We start from the raw sequence: 16,343 nt of genomic DNA on the forward strand, positions 1-16,343 counted from the left end.
TCCCTCTCCTCCCAAAAAATTGCAGGCCTAAAATCTTGCTCACTGGAACCTCTGTTTCAACTTTCAACAATCTTTTCAATATAAAACTCCCCCTCCAGACCCCTCATTTAATCAATAACCACCTCCTCATCTTCTTCTTGGTCTTTATCCTCTGGTTCTCCCTTACATCGACTTCAACCTCTTCTTTCACCTCTTCCCAGCCCAATCCAATTTCTTCTCCTTGAGAATCTGGGATCATTTTTAACTTGCCTTTCTTAACCTTCCCCCGCTCTTTAATGACAATTATTCTTCTCATCACCCCTCTGAATTTTATTTTTGGCCTTCGCTCCCTTCTTGTTTACCCTCTTAAACCTATTACATGGACAAAGACCATCCTTCAGACGATGAAGAACTTTAGAAACATGAACTAAGTGTCCAGCATTTTTCTCCTTTATATTTTTTCATGTTCTCCAGTAAGTTGCTGTCTTTAAAAGCCCTTCCAACCATTTTTGTGACCCTTATTCATCCCAAGTCAACCCCCAATTTGCTCATAATCACCTCTGTAATATTTCCTGAAGCATTCATCTCAGACTCTCCTACTAACAAATTAGGATCACACAGACTCTCCCCCTCCTCCCCTTTAGTCCTTTACCTCATCTTGAGATGTACCAACCTTTGCAGACTCTAAATCTGGAACAACATCAAACTCAAAACAACTGATATCCTTTTCTGCTTCAAAACACCTCTGGTTCAGATCTTGAACACATTCTTCTTGATTGTCCACCACCACTTACCTAGAATTAAGAGAGGTTGTTTTATTTGGATCAACCGCACCCTATAGAAATTTTGTTGCCCCACCTAATAGATCTGCCCCTTCCATCCTCTTTAACAGGCCTTGCCCTGTTTCTTTGTCCGGTATCCTAAGATTTTCTTTAGAATGAATATCTATATCATTTCGACAAATCACCGCCTTGTTCAAAGTACAAACCATCTCTGACAGCTCTTGCCAGCCTCAATCTCTGTCGGAACAACTCCCCTATTGGATTTCATCAAAACATCCTCTTCTGCACGAATCTAGTAACAGCCCACTTCCAACAATCATCATTAAGCTTTCCTTTTCTAAAGTTAGCAAACTTCTTTTGTTTCTTAAAAACAATTCCTAGCCTTTATTGCCTTGACTTTGTGCCACATTCTTCGCTTGAAGCCTTGAACGACCTTGAAGCACCACTCCTTTTCATTCCCCTTCAAGAACAAGACGATGATGGACCGAAACTACAATCCATCATCAACCCCATAAACCTAGGTGTGTGCTCATTAGAGGAGTCACATGTCCCTTTCCCTTTGAGTCTTGGTATAAAAAACAAGCCTGGCCCATTTGAACTTCGACCCCCCTCATCCATGGGCTCCAAAAATCCAGACCCACTATTGTTTAAAGCCTCCACCTCCACACGGCCATTTAAAAATGTCACGCGATAACTCTAGACCCAAGCGTCCTCCCATTTCAGTCCACCCTTTCTTCTAAGGGTCCCTCCAATTTCCTTTCCTCCTCTCGAAAGTGTTTCATCTTCACAGCTTCAAAATTTTTTCGGTTTTCACCTGTCGATCTCTTACCGGTCAGCAGGCCACACGCTAACTCTTTTTTTTTCCCTAGGCAAGTAGGCATGAAGTAACCACAAAAAACTTATTAACTTTTCCTTTTCCCAGCCTTTGTTATAGCAAACTGGTGAACACCAATCTTGTTTGAAACACCCACTTTTCTTTCACCATGTAAGCAAGCTTCTTCTACCTTTTCGTCTTCCTTCTTCTACCAATCTTCCATGGTACCATAGATGTACTATTCTCCACTTCGAAGGCTAGCACTTTAAGAGTAAGAATAACTTTTAGGGTTAGAGAAGCAAAGAGTAGGGCTTTCAAAGGACCGGATATTGGTTCAACCCAACCTGGTCCAGTATGAGTCCATCACAGATGGACCAGATCCAAACAAATCCAATAAATACTTTGGACCATTAAGTCTGGATTGGTCCAATTCAATGTCTTATTGGTCCTTTTTTTATCAGTAATGGCAAATTTTATTAAGATTATGAAACTTTAACTACAAGGGGAGGTAAGCTTTCTTAACTCCCCCACCAGCAAAAAACAAAGGAAACAAAAATCTTAATTCAGATAAGCAAAAGTCTTATTGGTCCATCCAATCAGTTCAAATTGATCTTGATTCGGATTTGTCCAATCCAAACCTAGTTCATTGAGACCAATACTCTTATTTTCTGCCAGTGGACTGGACATTGATTCAATCCAACCTAGTCCAATATAAATCCATTACAATACGGACCACATCCAATCCAATAAATACTTTGGAGACTGGTCCAATTCAATATGTTTTATTGGACCATCCAACCCATTCTAACTGATTTTAATTAGGACGAGATCCAACCCAAACCCAGTCCATTGACAACCCTAGCAAAGAGTGCCTCTGGCTTGGGTTTTAAAGTAGGTTTCTGGCTATTACCTAAAGGGATTTTAGGGCTAACTATAGATCCCAAAAGGAGGCCATAAGACCTCAAGTTCACCTAAAAAAGAACAAAAATAAAACCAAATTCAAAACAACAATGCATTCAAGGAGAAAACCAGGCAGAGAATAACATTCAGTTCATAGAAAGCCTTCATTATAAGCATGAAACTTACAGGAAGATCTGAAATAACTTGATTAATTGCGCTGCATGCTGCTGCAGTTGCACCAGTCTGTATAGCATTCATGGATACATCTACAAGGAAGAAGAAGACAGCTGGCATTGGATCACGGACCTGGAAGTAAGAAGACAACATGCAAAATCATCCTAATTAGTAAAACTCCAATAACAATACATACTTTAAAAAAATAACATTATTAAACTTAAAAGTAGATCCAATAAAAGTCAAACAGATTATTTTCTATGAGAACAGAAAGGCTAATATATATGGATTGTAAGGTTATCCCAAGTTGAAGTCTGACCACACAACATGGGTTAATATTTTTAGACATTTGCATTAAAAGACAAAAGAAAATGAGAATAGAATAGATTTCCTAAAACCAGGTTCAAGTAGTAGAATCTGAAGACAGGGAAACTAAAACGACTTGAAGACAAATTAAAAGGTGAGAAAAAATGGAATGTAGGGGAAGAAATTAATGGTACGTTTTTTCAGATGTAAAATTCTATCAAAAAAGTGGCTCAAAAAGGTCTATTAGGAAATCAAAAGGTAAAAGACAATTATTAAAAAAAAAAGAGAAAGCACTTGGGGGTGCAATGTAGGAGTGGTTTTAAGGGCTTTGAATTTCATCAAGCTGTTGCTCTCACTCAATTACTGAAGGGAGTCTTTTTCAGATGCTACAGAATCTAACTCTAGTATCTGGACTCTCCTTCAGATCTTTCTCCTGTGCCTCCTGGAATATTTTGGCATCCCAACCTCCCCACCCCCCCAATTCAGCCCTTTCCTATTAGATATATCTGGTTTGGACCAGTCCCACCCACCCAAAATTAAGCCAATCTGTTGGGGAGGAATTCAATTTGAAAATCAGCACTTGACGAATTGCAAAAAAGAAGGCTTAATTGATGTTTTTCACCTCATAAATGCTTTTCTGTGTGATGCAAATCAGATAACCCACCTGCTAATCTCCTACCCCTTTACTTCTTTTGGGACTGATTTCTAGCTCCCTTTGGTTGTAGGTGGTCCCCACCTGGTGATGTGAACAGCATTTCTTTTTTTGGCTCCTTCAACCCATCCAAGAGAAGGGGAAAAGCCTACCTTCATCTTCTTTAAGGCTTCCTTAACCTTTAAAGCTACCATCAGTGTGAGCTTGTCTTACACTGCCAGTCTCAAACCCGGTTAAAAGAGGAGGGTTACATCAGGTTGGCAGCCAGCACAAAAACTTTTGCCAAACATGCAAGGTCATGGATCTTGATTTGTCTTTGCACTGAACAAAACGGAATGGGAAACAGGATTCATGTAGCCAACCCCATATAGTTGGGACAAGTCTTATATGATGATGGTGAATTGATGGTATGTGTGTGCTTCTAACTCCATAAAACTCCTAAGATCTCTAAAATTTGTACTCGCAACAAGTTTTTCATTTTGTAATCTCTGAAAATGGCTTCAGCTATTCTTTTCTTTCTCCTCATTCTTTATTGGATCTCTTTGATCTTCACTTTTCATGCACCTAACGTGATATAGATCACTTTTCTTTTCCTTATCTTTGCCAGTTTGTATATATCTTTCTCACCTTCTAATGTATCTAAGTTCTTGTAGAATTCATTGCATACCTTCAGTTTATCTTCCCTTACTAATTGCTTAGTTCTTTTTTAACATTTATATATCCCTTCAAGTTTTCTCTGTTTCTATTTGCTTGCCATGTCTTGTAACAAGATCTCTTAGTCTTGATGGTTTCTTGAACTTGACTGTTAATGAGTGCTACCTACAATACATGTTATTCATTTTGTTAGGCTGGCATTTTACCACCTATCCCTCCTTTTACTTAACATTGCAACTTTACAAGTAGCTTTCATTTATTACCCCCAATACAATTTCTTCCATGACTGCCCATTGTTTTTAGCATGTGAGTCAACCACGAAGTTTGCTGATATATGTACCCACATAATTGAAGTAACACTCTCCATTGTTATTTGCTTGGTTTCTCTCAGTGTATGTCTGTGCTGCCATGTTCTCTTGCAGCCAGCCAACTAACCCCTTTCCATCACTATATTCCTTATATTCAGTTGCCAGAGAGACCCCAAGACCAAATGGTCTTGAAATTAATGCTAATACAGCCTCATAGCTGTTCCTAAAAACACCTATATTTGAAATGCCTAGATTCCCAAAGTTGCGTGCAGCGTGCCTGCATCCATCAAAGTTTAGCTTAGGGGCCTGTTTGGGAGGGGCGGAGAAATGAGCTGAAGATTCAGCTAAGCTGGTTCAGCTTCTTTGAAGCACTCCAAATAAGCTATTCAAAGAGGCTGAAGCCAACAACCCTTCAAATGACTGACTGACAGCCAATTTAGGCTCTCCAGCTGTCCATGTGAGGCCCGCCTCAGAAAGCCAGAAGCTGCTGTGGTTCAGCCCTCCCAAACAGGCACTTAATCTGCTTCAAAGCTGGCGGGATCCACATCCACTGTTCAGAAACAAAATAGGGCAAGGTGGAATCCCAGTAGTGGCCATCAATATCACATTTTCCTCATCGTTAGTAAAATGTTTCTGTGGATTGGGAGCGGGAGGAGGCTAGTCATTCAAAAACCACTGACTCGGGGGTGAAAGAAATCTTCTTTCACTTCCCACTCCCTGAAATCCAAAGACAGTCTTATTGCTTGTACAAGAAAAAGAAAAAAGAACATACTCCTTGAAATCAAGTTAGACTCACGAAGTACATATATTGAAAAACCATAGGTCTGGAGTCCAGAGGGCAATACTGATCAATATAAAACTTTCAAATCTTGAGTATTTACTGACCATGTATTCCTTTGTTGCAACAAATTCCACCGTTCCCCTACATAGCTCAGGCCGTTCATCAGCATCCCTACGCCTACCATCTGGCCCTAAATTGCAGTGATAGTCACGGGGAGTTTCATCAGTAAACCCTGCAAAACAAACATCATATGCTGTGTAAGTTGAAAACTTATAGAAATTGATAACAGGTGCAAAGTGCATCTTATAGAAATTTGTAAAATTGGTGATATTTGGTGAAATTTCTCAGAAATCTTTTTCTGAGTGGTGATACAAAATTTTCCAGAAATAATTTTTTCCTAATATCTCCAACATTTTGCCAATACATTGGTGATAATTCATATTCCATTAATAGGCTATATATTTAAGGTTTAAAATTTTAGATTATTAATAAAAACTTTCCAATACTTCATTAAAATCATTATAATTTTTCAAAAATCGTCTTCCTAAAAGAACCATTGGGGAATTGGCAAATGGATAATTGGCTTACTAGTTACTATTTTGATATGATCTACTTACTAAGTCACTATAATTCAAAAGAAAAAAAAAATTGCATACAACTACAAAAGAGGATTCTCAATCTAATCAAAACATATAATAAGAAAAAAGAAAAATGTCAAAATAGCAAGTAAATGACTTATCTTGTGAAGAAAAAACTAAAACAGAGACAAAAAAAACATACCCATTAAAATCTCTTAATTTTCTTCTATTTGATTTAAATAGTTCTTTGCTATGGTTTTTTAAGCTTTAGATCTGCAATTATACTTGTAATGGGTCCTTTATGTTCTAGAAATCTTCCTAATTATTTAGATTTTTCATATTTTCTTAGCAAAAATAGCAAAATATCTCAGAAATTCCCCCATCTCTACATGGTGTATATCCATTGATATCAAAATTATGAACCATGGCTAGAGATTTATTTGAAAACTTCCCTATACCAGAAAATAACTCAGGACCTGGATCTAATAGATTGTACACCCCTATAAAGAACAAAATGGCAGAGAAACTGACTGAGTTGAGTTGAGTTCTAGGCTGCATTTGTTTGCGATACAAATGAAAAACCAGGGTATTTACACCCCCAGGTTCAGATTTGTGAGTGTTTGTTTGAAATTCAAAAATGCAACGATTTAGAGAGGAAAAATGTCTTTTCTGACATTTCCGTAGCGTGAGGAGAGTGCATTACTGTACCCATTTTTTGGGTACAAATTTGTATTTTTTGAATCTTTCATTGATCAAATGACAGAGACCACATTTTGTATCGATTTAAAACAAACAAGAAGAGAACAAAAACGGTTTAGAACTGAGAACCCACTTTGCATCCTTGAACCGAAAAAAGGGTATTTATGCAGAGTACATATTTGTGTTTGTATTGCAAACAAACGCAGCCCTAGGGGTTCAGAGACACCCTAAGTAGGAAGCATGCTTAGCAGGAATGGCATGGGTGTCAAAGTTTTTCATATAAAGAAATTTGAGATGGATAAGATGCATACCACACTAAGTAATCCATGATAATCCCTAATATGAAATGATGGGATTTCCATCATAAGTAGTAATTAGCATACCTGCTACAAGCTAGAGAATTAGGGAACTAAATTTATTCGTTTATGGAATGATTTAAGGAATACTTACCTGACAATATTAAAGATTACATATAGATACCATCATATTGAAATATAAATAAATAATGATTTAGAAGTGCCCAGAAAATACTAAATGGACATAATCCGCACTAACACAATAAATCAAAAATCAAGTATACTGACCACATAAGTTACAAATGAAGCGCCTCCCTTGATCAATGAATTTCATGAAAGGATTAATGTACCCTTTGCAACGAGAACAACGAACAGGCCCACCTTCTCCAAAATCCACAACCTACAAAAAATATTAAACTAATATGAAATATTTACTTTTTTTTTGAAAGGGAGAAATGATTATATTTAATTGCAAGTACAGAAATATACAAAATGTAATGATTAAATTTATAGAAAGAACAACAATCTTCACACCCAGAAAAATACCTCTGAATTAAATGAAATTCTCATAATACATAAAATACTACACATTGCTAAGTTGATTAATTTGTCCTCTCCAATACACATAAGCTGAAGCATAGTTGTCAAGACGTCACCTAGGTGACCACCTAGGCATCACCTAGGCAACTAGGCACCCTTGGCTGAGCACCCCACCACGCCTTGACTTATAGCAACTAGGTGCCCACCTAGGCAACTAAGCGTCCACCTAGGCAGCAAAAATGACAAGGCGGGTGCCTTATTGTAACATCATTTATCTTGATGCATCTTTATGTGTGTTAATACATTCTATTTTAGAATATATATATATATATATATATATATATATATATATTTAATGTTTTACTATTGAAATTTAAAAGTTCAAAGGGTTTTGAGATGAGAAAAAGAAACAAAGAATGAATACAAGTATAGAGAGGTTTCTTTTTTTTCCTATCCTCTCTCCCTCCAATCAATTAAATAAAATAGCAATTCCATCCTTGGTTTTTTTCTATTTCACTTTCCATCTTGAATTTTTATCCTTAAAGTTAAAAACCTTCTTTAGTTGCTAATTGATATGAAATTGCTCTATTAATACTTATTCTAGTAGCAATAATTTTCAAAATAATGAAATTAATATATTTAAAAGATTTTTTATCTTTTAGATATGATTTTTCCACATTTTTAGAGGAAACTTAATGTTCGTAATAAAGAGACTTGTTCTTCTTTCAATTAGTATGCATGCCGAATAATATATAAAACTAAGGAACTAGCCAAAAGTTAGTTCTTCATATTATAAAACTTTTATCGCCTAGGCAACTAGTCAATTAGGCACCTCAGTGCCGCCCAGAATCACCTAGACACCTTGACAACAATGAGTTGAACAAAGGCCAAATAAAACACTCTAATCTTGGTAAGAAGGTGAGCAGTCCTAATTCCTAAATAGCCCAGACAAAAAACCATGTTAAATTGAAAATAGTTCTCTGTCTCAACTTTACAAACAATAGATCAAAGAAAAGAGCATTTAGATATCCCAATTCCTGGATCTTTAGCCATCTTTACCCCAAAAACTGCAGGCAAGAATTCTGCTCTTATAGAATCACCTTGCTCACTTGGGCCTAAAGTACAAGGCAGGTATAATACCACCCTCATCTCTTATCACCCCTCCAATTCTGGAAGGACTTGGATTGCCCACACTACTACCATCAAAGTTCAATTTCAACCACCCACCCATTAGGGGAGACCGCACCTCTAGGGGTTTTTGTTTCCTAGAGGAAGATCCAGCTATTGCCCCCCCCCCCAAGTCCTAAAGAAATCTTTCACCTTGAAGCCTGAGAATAGATTCAAGGTCGTCACCCAAAATTCTACAGTTATTGTTAGGAGTTCAATCAATGTCCCCTTACTCCTCTCCTCCTCAAAAATTCTTCTGTTTCTTTTTTCCATACTGTCCAAATCACCACAGCCCGTGTGCACCTCTCCTATTTGTGCATCTCAACATAGAAGGGCTAAACAACCTCTCCAAGTTGGTAGGAGGGTTCCACCTAAAACCAAAAAAGGGAAAACAACCATTCCCAAATATAACAAACAAAAGGACAAGAGATTAAGAGATGAATAGCAGTCTCACCATGCAACTAACATAAAAAACACCAGTTAGGAAACAGGGATTATTTTGGTCTTTTCTTCTGCAACAGATCATAAGTATTAATGCTTCCATGGAAGAATCTATCAAAAAATAATGCTTCCATGGAAGACTTCCCAACAAAGAGCATTGACCTTAGGGGGAATTTGGAAATACCAGATTTCTTTTATAGGAAGGAGGGAGGAGAAGCAAAGGCAATAAGGGCCTTGAAGAAGGATTTACAAGCAAACACCCCAACAGAATTAAGAGCCCAAACTCAATTATCCAAAACTTCCTCATCCAGGACCTGGAATCCAAAAGGTGCATCAAACTAGACAAAGGTGATTTCCAACTCTCTGAGATTCCTAGTGAAAGCCAAGTTTCAATTCAACCCCGAAGGTGAGGGATGAGAAAGAAGAAATCAGACACAGGCTTTTACTTAAGTTTAAGGTTGAAAAGAACAAAGAGAGGGAAAAAACATCTTTCAAGGGAGACTCCCCTACCTAGACATCTCCCCAGAACCTTATCTTCTAACCTAAAGCCAAGTCATACCTCACATAATTAAGGAAGAAAGGAAGGACATCATGTATAGCTTTCTAGGGTGCAGCAAGAGTAGCTCTGTGCAAACAACCAGCATCACATTCATTGCTTGAAAGCCTGTGAATTCCAGTCACAACCTTATGTCACAACCTCTCGTTTTCCATAGGAAATTGCCACAACCACTTGGTCAAGAGAGCCAAGTTTTTCATACTAGCATTGCCAACTCCCAACCACCTTCTTCTTTATGCCACAACCTCTCATAGCCAACTTTTATTGTAAACTTGTACATATCTTCTGGGTTTATCCCTCTCAATAATAAATTCACTTACCAGAAATCAATGTAGTGATAAAAAATGGCTACAAAGCTGGCAGGGTTTTAGATAAAAACTAATTACTTAACAACCAAAATTGACACCTAAAACTGAAGAACAACCTCCCTTGACAAGAGAAATAATGTAGTATAAAGAAACTGTAAAAGTTAGATACTATTACCTGGATGGGCTCCTCAGATGGATGGGGGAGAGCCAAAGGCTGGACCATCAAAGCTAACTGCATGCTAGAGGTTGACAAAAGGTCACCAGTGCATGGGATCTATTGAAAGAAAAACAATAAATTAGTAACATCAGCAATTTACAATTCTTGTAATGAATATCGATTCAAGCACAAATATATCATATATATATAAAGATGCTAAAAGTTACCTAAGTATTCAAAAACTTGGAAAATACCTGATTAATGGTGCACCTCATGTAACGCGGGCTGCAATTGCCAGTATCCTTAACAATGTAATCGCTTGTAGCAGGCTTTACAAATACAGAAGTTGGCATGATCAGACTAAGGGGAAAGTTAAATAAATTGTCTCTATATCTAATGTTATATTCACACCATGATACATTACAAGATACATTGATTTTCTTTTAATTCAATGCATGAAATAGCATACCGGAGGAGGGTTAGCCTGATTTCCTTGTCGAGTTTCATACAGGATCACCGAGGAATTTGGGATGGGGCGTGGGATTTGATTGGGATCAATCTTTGATGTCCCTCCCAATGGAGCTCCAGCAACTGGGAGGTGACCCATGGCAGGTGGTACACCAGTCATAGGTTGGTTTGGTGGTGGAGGCATTCCATACATCCTAGGTGGTTGAGTTGCACCAGGTATTGGTGGAGCCACCTGAAAGCAATCAAACAATTCCTAATCCACAATACGATTAAGTAAATAAATAAATAGAAATAAAAATAATATTACAGTTGTAAACATTATAAAAGAAGACTCCCACAGTAAATATTATAAGAATGTAATATGATGATAAAGTGAAAAGTACTTAATTTCATTGCTTGTTGGGTGGACTTTGATCAGTAGGCCACTAGGCCTTATAATTCTGATCCTAAAAAATCATTAAAAAAGGAAAACTAGAAGATACAATATCTGGTGATAAGAAATAACCAAGAGAAACAAGACAAAAAAACAGCACCCCAAGGTCTAACCTTAAAGAGTTATAAACCAAATAAGATATAAAAATTCATGCCATCACATACCACCCTCAACAAACCAAAAACACTATTCACCTGTCTTACCATCAAATAACACCTCAATAACCTTCTCCGCCCAAAATTAATTTTGGCTATTATCCTTTACCCTTATTCCAAAACCTCATTCAAATTCAATTCATCAACCTTTAAACCCTCAAATCAACCACCTAGGTTTTCTTAATCCCACATCCATTCTTCCCCAGCCTCAAGGAGATACCTGTCTTGATTAGATGTTGAAAATTAGTTTCACATCAAGATTTTTAATTCTCTCATTCTCTTCTAATTCTATGAACACCTCTCTAGTAGCCCCTTACCCTCCTCTAAATAATATAGTGTAGCATGGACTCTATTAAATTGATCAAGTGTCCACGTCAGACATGTTAGATTCCAACAATCCATGGATTCTTGAAGGACACTTCTATGTTTGCTTATCGTTATTTGCATTGGTTTATGCACCTTCATTTTTTTAAACAATTATCCATTATTTATATAACATATAAAAATGTAACTTGAAACTATAGTACAGCAGCCAAGTCCCTAAATCCTACTTTTTCCATGCTTTCCAAGTCTGACATTTCATACACGCACAAATGAATTTCCATGAATGTATGTATGCATGTATACACACATGCATTTCCATGTATACATTATATCATAAGTATGTTGCATTTATAAAGAAAAAAAAAGAAAACATGCTTGCATATATATAAACTTGTGTAAATATGACATATTTCATACCTTTGGGAGAGATTAAACAGATGGTTTAAGATGAGATGTTTTGGAGCTTTTCAAACTTTTTTCTTTTGATAATAACAGAAAAAATTTTATTAAAAAAAAAAGAACAAATCTTACAGCCTGGTGTAGAGATTACACCATTGCAAAAAACATTGCAGATTACATTCTTGAATTTCAATGACCCTCCAAAAATTAGGCCTTAAATCTGACATGGACCACTTGAGCAAAATCCAGTAAGATGAGCACCCAATCAGTGACAGCTTTTCCAATGGATGCCACCACCTTCTCTAGCTCCCACTGACTGTCTTCAAATACTCTCCTGTTTCTTTCTCTCCATATGGGCCAGCAAACAGCAAAATGAATACAACTCCAAACAATTCAGGCCTTTTTACTTCCATTGATGGACGGCCACTTGGAGAAATTTCAGCCAGAGACTCGGAAAGGAACAGCTGCATACCAAACAATGCTGAGTAATATCTCCAGCACAGATCAGCCACACTACACGAAAAGAACAAATGGAGCTTTTCAAACTTTGGTGCTCCTATGTTCATGTATTGGTTCTGGTTTCTGTTCTAGTTTCCATTTTATCTAGTTACTTAGGTCTAACCCCAACCTTATTGTAGGACCAAGTGACCAACAACAGCAATTATCATGATGATAAATGAAGGAACGGGTAAAACAAGTTTTGTTCATGTATTCTAGATTCCTAAAATAATATTTTCTATAAAGTTTTCTTTTGCGAATAAACAATGTATAATTTTTCAAAGCCTATATAATGTATTTCTGACCGAAACAGGCCATTGAAGTGGGGAAATGTTCAGAATTGGTTCTAGGATGTTCCTTCTCCAAACATGTGTGCATGTGTGTGTTTCATATGTTCCACAGCAAGTCCTTACATATGGAGCTTTTCAAATCTTGGTGCTCCTATGTTCCCACATCAGTTCTGATTCCCATTCTAGTTTCCATTTGATCCAGTTACTTGGGTCTAACCCCAACTTTTCTGTAGGACCAATGACACCAATGACAGCAATGATTATTTTCTATGAAGCATTCTTTTGCAAAGAAACAATGCATAAACTGTTCATGGTTCCTATCCCATGGAACTAGCTCTTTTTTTTATATATCTTCCCCTCCCTCCCACTCCCCCAAAATACACATGGAGTTTTGATATTCGTAAACTTAAAGAAGTCTGAATTTAAGAAAGTACTTTGTGCATTACACATGCCTTTTATCAGTCAGCTTAACAGTGTCAGTTTAGAAGTAATCAACAATGACATATATATGGCATATGCCAAATTAACTATCAATCCTGTACCAAACTCACCTGCCGGGGTTGCATCTGCCACGTCTGAGCCCCATATGGAGAAGCTGAAGGCGGTGGAATGCCTTGACTTGCAGCCGAAAAAGGTGGCACTGGTTGAGAGGATGACGCTGGTGGTGCAATGGTGGCTAGACTTCCAGCAAATGGACGCATGTTAGGAGGCTGTGGAGCCCTATTCTGCACAAGTGATGGTGGAGGCCCAACTGGTGGCTGCTGAGTACTGCCAATGGAAGGAAATCGGGGGCCACCTGGCAAAGCCCCTGATGTAAAGACAGGGGGGCCGTTACTAATTGGACCCAATACATTCGAAGGAGGTATAGTGGAAACTGAACCCTGTGCACTTGAAGGAGGGGCAACTGGACCCGTTGTCAGAGATGCAGAAGGGAAAGCATTAGATGGTGGCCTTGTACCAAAGGGCGGAGGTTGCGCAAACGGAGGGCCTGAAGGCCGGCCGGAAGGAACATTTGGTGTCACACTAGCTTGCGGAGGGGTAGTTGGAGGAGGCCCAGCTCTTGGGAATCCAGCTGGAGGTGGACCAGGACGAGAAACCGGAGAAGCACCGGGAAAAGAAACCGGAGGAGCAGCTGATGGTGCAGTCGTAAAGGGGACAGGACGGGTACCAGGTGGGTTGGGCATTACAGGTGAGGCACCGGGAAATACACTGGCAGGGTGAGCTGATGAGGCAGGAGCAGGATAAAGTGGCGACCCAAATGGGGCAGGGCGAGGACCAAGCGCATTAGGCATTGTAGGTGGGCGATTGATTTGTAGATTCTGCATGTTATCGGCTAAAGAATCAGGAGTTCTCTGCACATTGGGATTGAAATTAGGGGGCGGGTTGCCTGGTCTAGGTACCCCAGGGGGTACAGGAGATGCCATGGAGAATCACAACAGACTCAACTAGATCCTTTAATGCTTCAGCGAATCCTTATCTTTTCCCTGGAATTACCAAAAAAAACAAAACCTAAATCTATAAGCTTTCAAAGAAAAATGAATTGAATATCTGCAAATTTCCCAAAAAATAACAATAGAATAACGAGAAATCCGAAATTCTGTCAAAATTTCATTTTTCTGCCAATTTATTCAAATCAATTCAAATCAAAGCTGATCCAAACAGAAGCAACAATGGAGTTAGAGAAAACCACACCTAGATTGGAAATTCTCCCAATGAATCAGTCTTACAGAAGCAATAACAGAGGTAGAGAAAACCAGACCCAGATCAGAGATCCTCCCAGATCGATTAGTCCTTGAAGGCCCTTAGTCGTTGCTGTTTCAGTGTTTGATCGGCTGAGGTTTCCGAACGAGGAAGAGAGGTGTTCGACAAAAAAGAGCGTGCGAGAAAAAAAGGGTTTAAAAATAAGTCTGGATCTGCTGTAGACTTCCAGCTTTGGCTAACGCTGTAAACCCAATTAGATTTTTCCATCTGTACAGACGCACGTGAGATTTTTCCCGCGTGTGATCTCTAACTCGCCGAGTGTTGGGTGCCGAGTGATCGGGACTGAAAAAGCCAAGGGCAAATTTTTTGAGTTCGGCTTCGGAAAGGCAAACCCGTTCGAACAGCCCTTTCTCCGTAGCACAGATTTATTCTAACAAACCAACCTCAAATATTTTAAAGTATGATGCAAAAATATTGGATTAGAAATGGGTATATCCGAATCCGGTCCAATATGGTATATATAATACATCATATCCGAATATATGATGGATCTCACAAGCATCATCTGAATTCAAATCCGTTAAAGATACTGGATTTTTGAATATGATCTTATCGGAATTAATTTCTTGAAAATTTTATAAAATATAACAATTTTTATAAAGAAAAACAAAAGATACAAGTATTTTTTCCAATTATTTTCATCATATATACACATTTTTATAAAAAATAAATAATATAAAAATTACAAAAATGCAATATAAACTACATGTATATATATATATGGGGTGATCTGACAAGGGGATATTTAAATCCAACAATATATGATCGGATTCCAAAACATATCAGATTGGATCATAAACTGGTCCATTTTGCACCCCCTATTTTAAAGTATCCTTAAGGTTGCACTCTTATTCACTTTTGTTTGTGTTTGGCAATATTACATTTTTGCATTGACAAATTAGAGTAATGCATATTTACATTGATAATAACATGTAAAAGTACATCAATAAAAAAAAGTAAATTTGCATTCAAGCAAGGTCCAAAATATTGCAACGATCGGTCCGACAAGAACCCGATATGTGGAATGTGTATAAATCATTTGTTCTGTTTCTTTTCGTATGTATTGGTCCCAAAACAATACAATTCGGATCTATAATTAATGATCCCCTATCATTAATTTCGTTTTGTTAGTGTAAAAACTTTAAGTTTTAACTATAGCAAGATTGGAACCTTGGTCACTTGATTTTAACAACCACAAGTTCACCAATGAGCTACACATATTTCTTTGTTATGGTTATATGTATTTTTAATTTTAAGTAAATTTTCACTTTTCTTAATGAGTGACAAGTTTTTATTAATAAATGCTAAAATTAATTATTAAATTTTATATACTAATAAATATTAAAATTAATTATATTGGTTTTTGAAAATTGGCATTCACATTTTAATTTTTTGTTTTGTTTTTTTACATTTTAGTTATTCCATCATTTTTCAACGGTTACTAATTGTGTCCCGGTATGTCACACTTTATATAAACCATTAAATTATGATTTTTTACATTTAAATGACTTATTTACAATCATACAAAATATGTAAATATAGTTACTAATATATTTTTTAAGATTTATTTGAATTTTTATCATATTTATACATATGTTAATTTTTGTCTATATCCAAAGTGTATCCTGATATATTTCTTAAAATTGTCTTTCTGATACACCTTGTGTTTCCGATACCTTGAACCTTACATTCAAGTGTGTTTTTGATTAAAAAAAGCATATGCTTTATTGAAATTCGTGTTTGCATCCATTACAATTAAAAGTCTATTTGGTAAGAAGATAAATTTGTCAATGCAAAACTAACCCAACTTTACAATTTATATGAACTATTTACACTATATATATTTGCATTGTTTCCAAATACAGCCTAAGTTTTTAGGAAATGGACTTATTGTACCCTTATTGTTTAGAATATGTTTTAAAG

At 37.1% G+C, this 16,343-nt stretch overlaps 1 protein-coding gene across 3 annotated transcripts in view; it reads right to left on the reverse strand.

The window, feature by feature from the left end:
* LOC148853076 (Sec23/Sec24 protein transport family protein) overlaps window positions 1-14,583 on the reverse strand; it is a 62,141-nt gene extending 47,558 nt beyond the window's left edge. The window contains exons 1-8 of one of the 3 annotated variants that reach the window (XM_088943904.1): window positions 14,352-14,583; window positions 13,211-14,143; window positions 10,562-10,792; window positions 10,347-10,421; window positions 10,111-10,209; window positions 7,212-7,323; window positions 5,455-5,582; window positions 2,662-2,781 (exon numbers count right to left, since the gene is read on the reverse strand). In XM_088943904.1, the coding sequence (XP_088800030.1) occupies window positions 2,662-2,781; window positions 5,455-5,582; window positions 7,212-7,323; window positions 10,111-10,209; window positions 10,347-10,421; window positions 10,562-10,792; window positions 13,211-14,083 (1,638 nt within the window). In that variant the 5' untranslated portion in view covers window positions 14,084-14,143; window positions 14,352-14,583. Of the gene's footprint in view, window positions 1-2,661; window positions 2,782-5,454; window positions 5,583-7,211; window positions 7,324-10,110; window positions 10,210-10,346; window positions 10,422-10,561; window positions 10,814-13,210; window positions 14,144-14,351 lie in introns of all 3 variants that reach the window. The other 2 variants (XM_088943903.1, XM_088943905.1) reach the window with 2 other exon arrangements.
* Window positions 14,584-16,343: the final 1,760 nt, after the last annotated feature.

The sequence above is a fragment of the Nelumbo lutea genome, chromosome 5, assembly GCF_056320005.1.
Source record: "Nelumbo lutea isolate HS-2025 chromosome 5, American lotus-T2T, whole genome shotgun sequence".
Lineage (NCBI taxonomy): Eukaryota > Viridiplantae > Streptophyta > Magnoliopsida > Proteales > Nelumbonaceae > Nelumbo > Nelumbo lutea.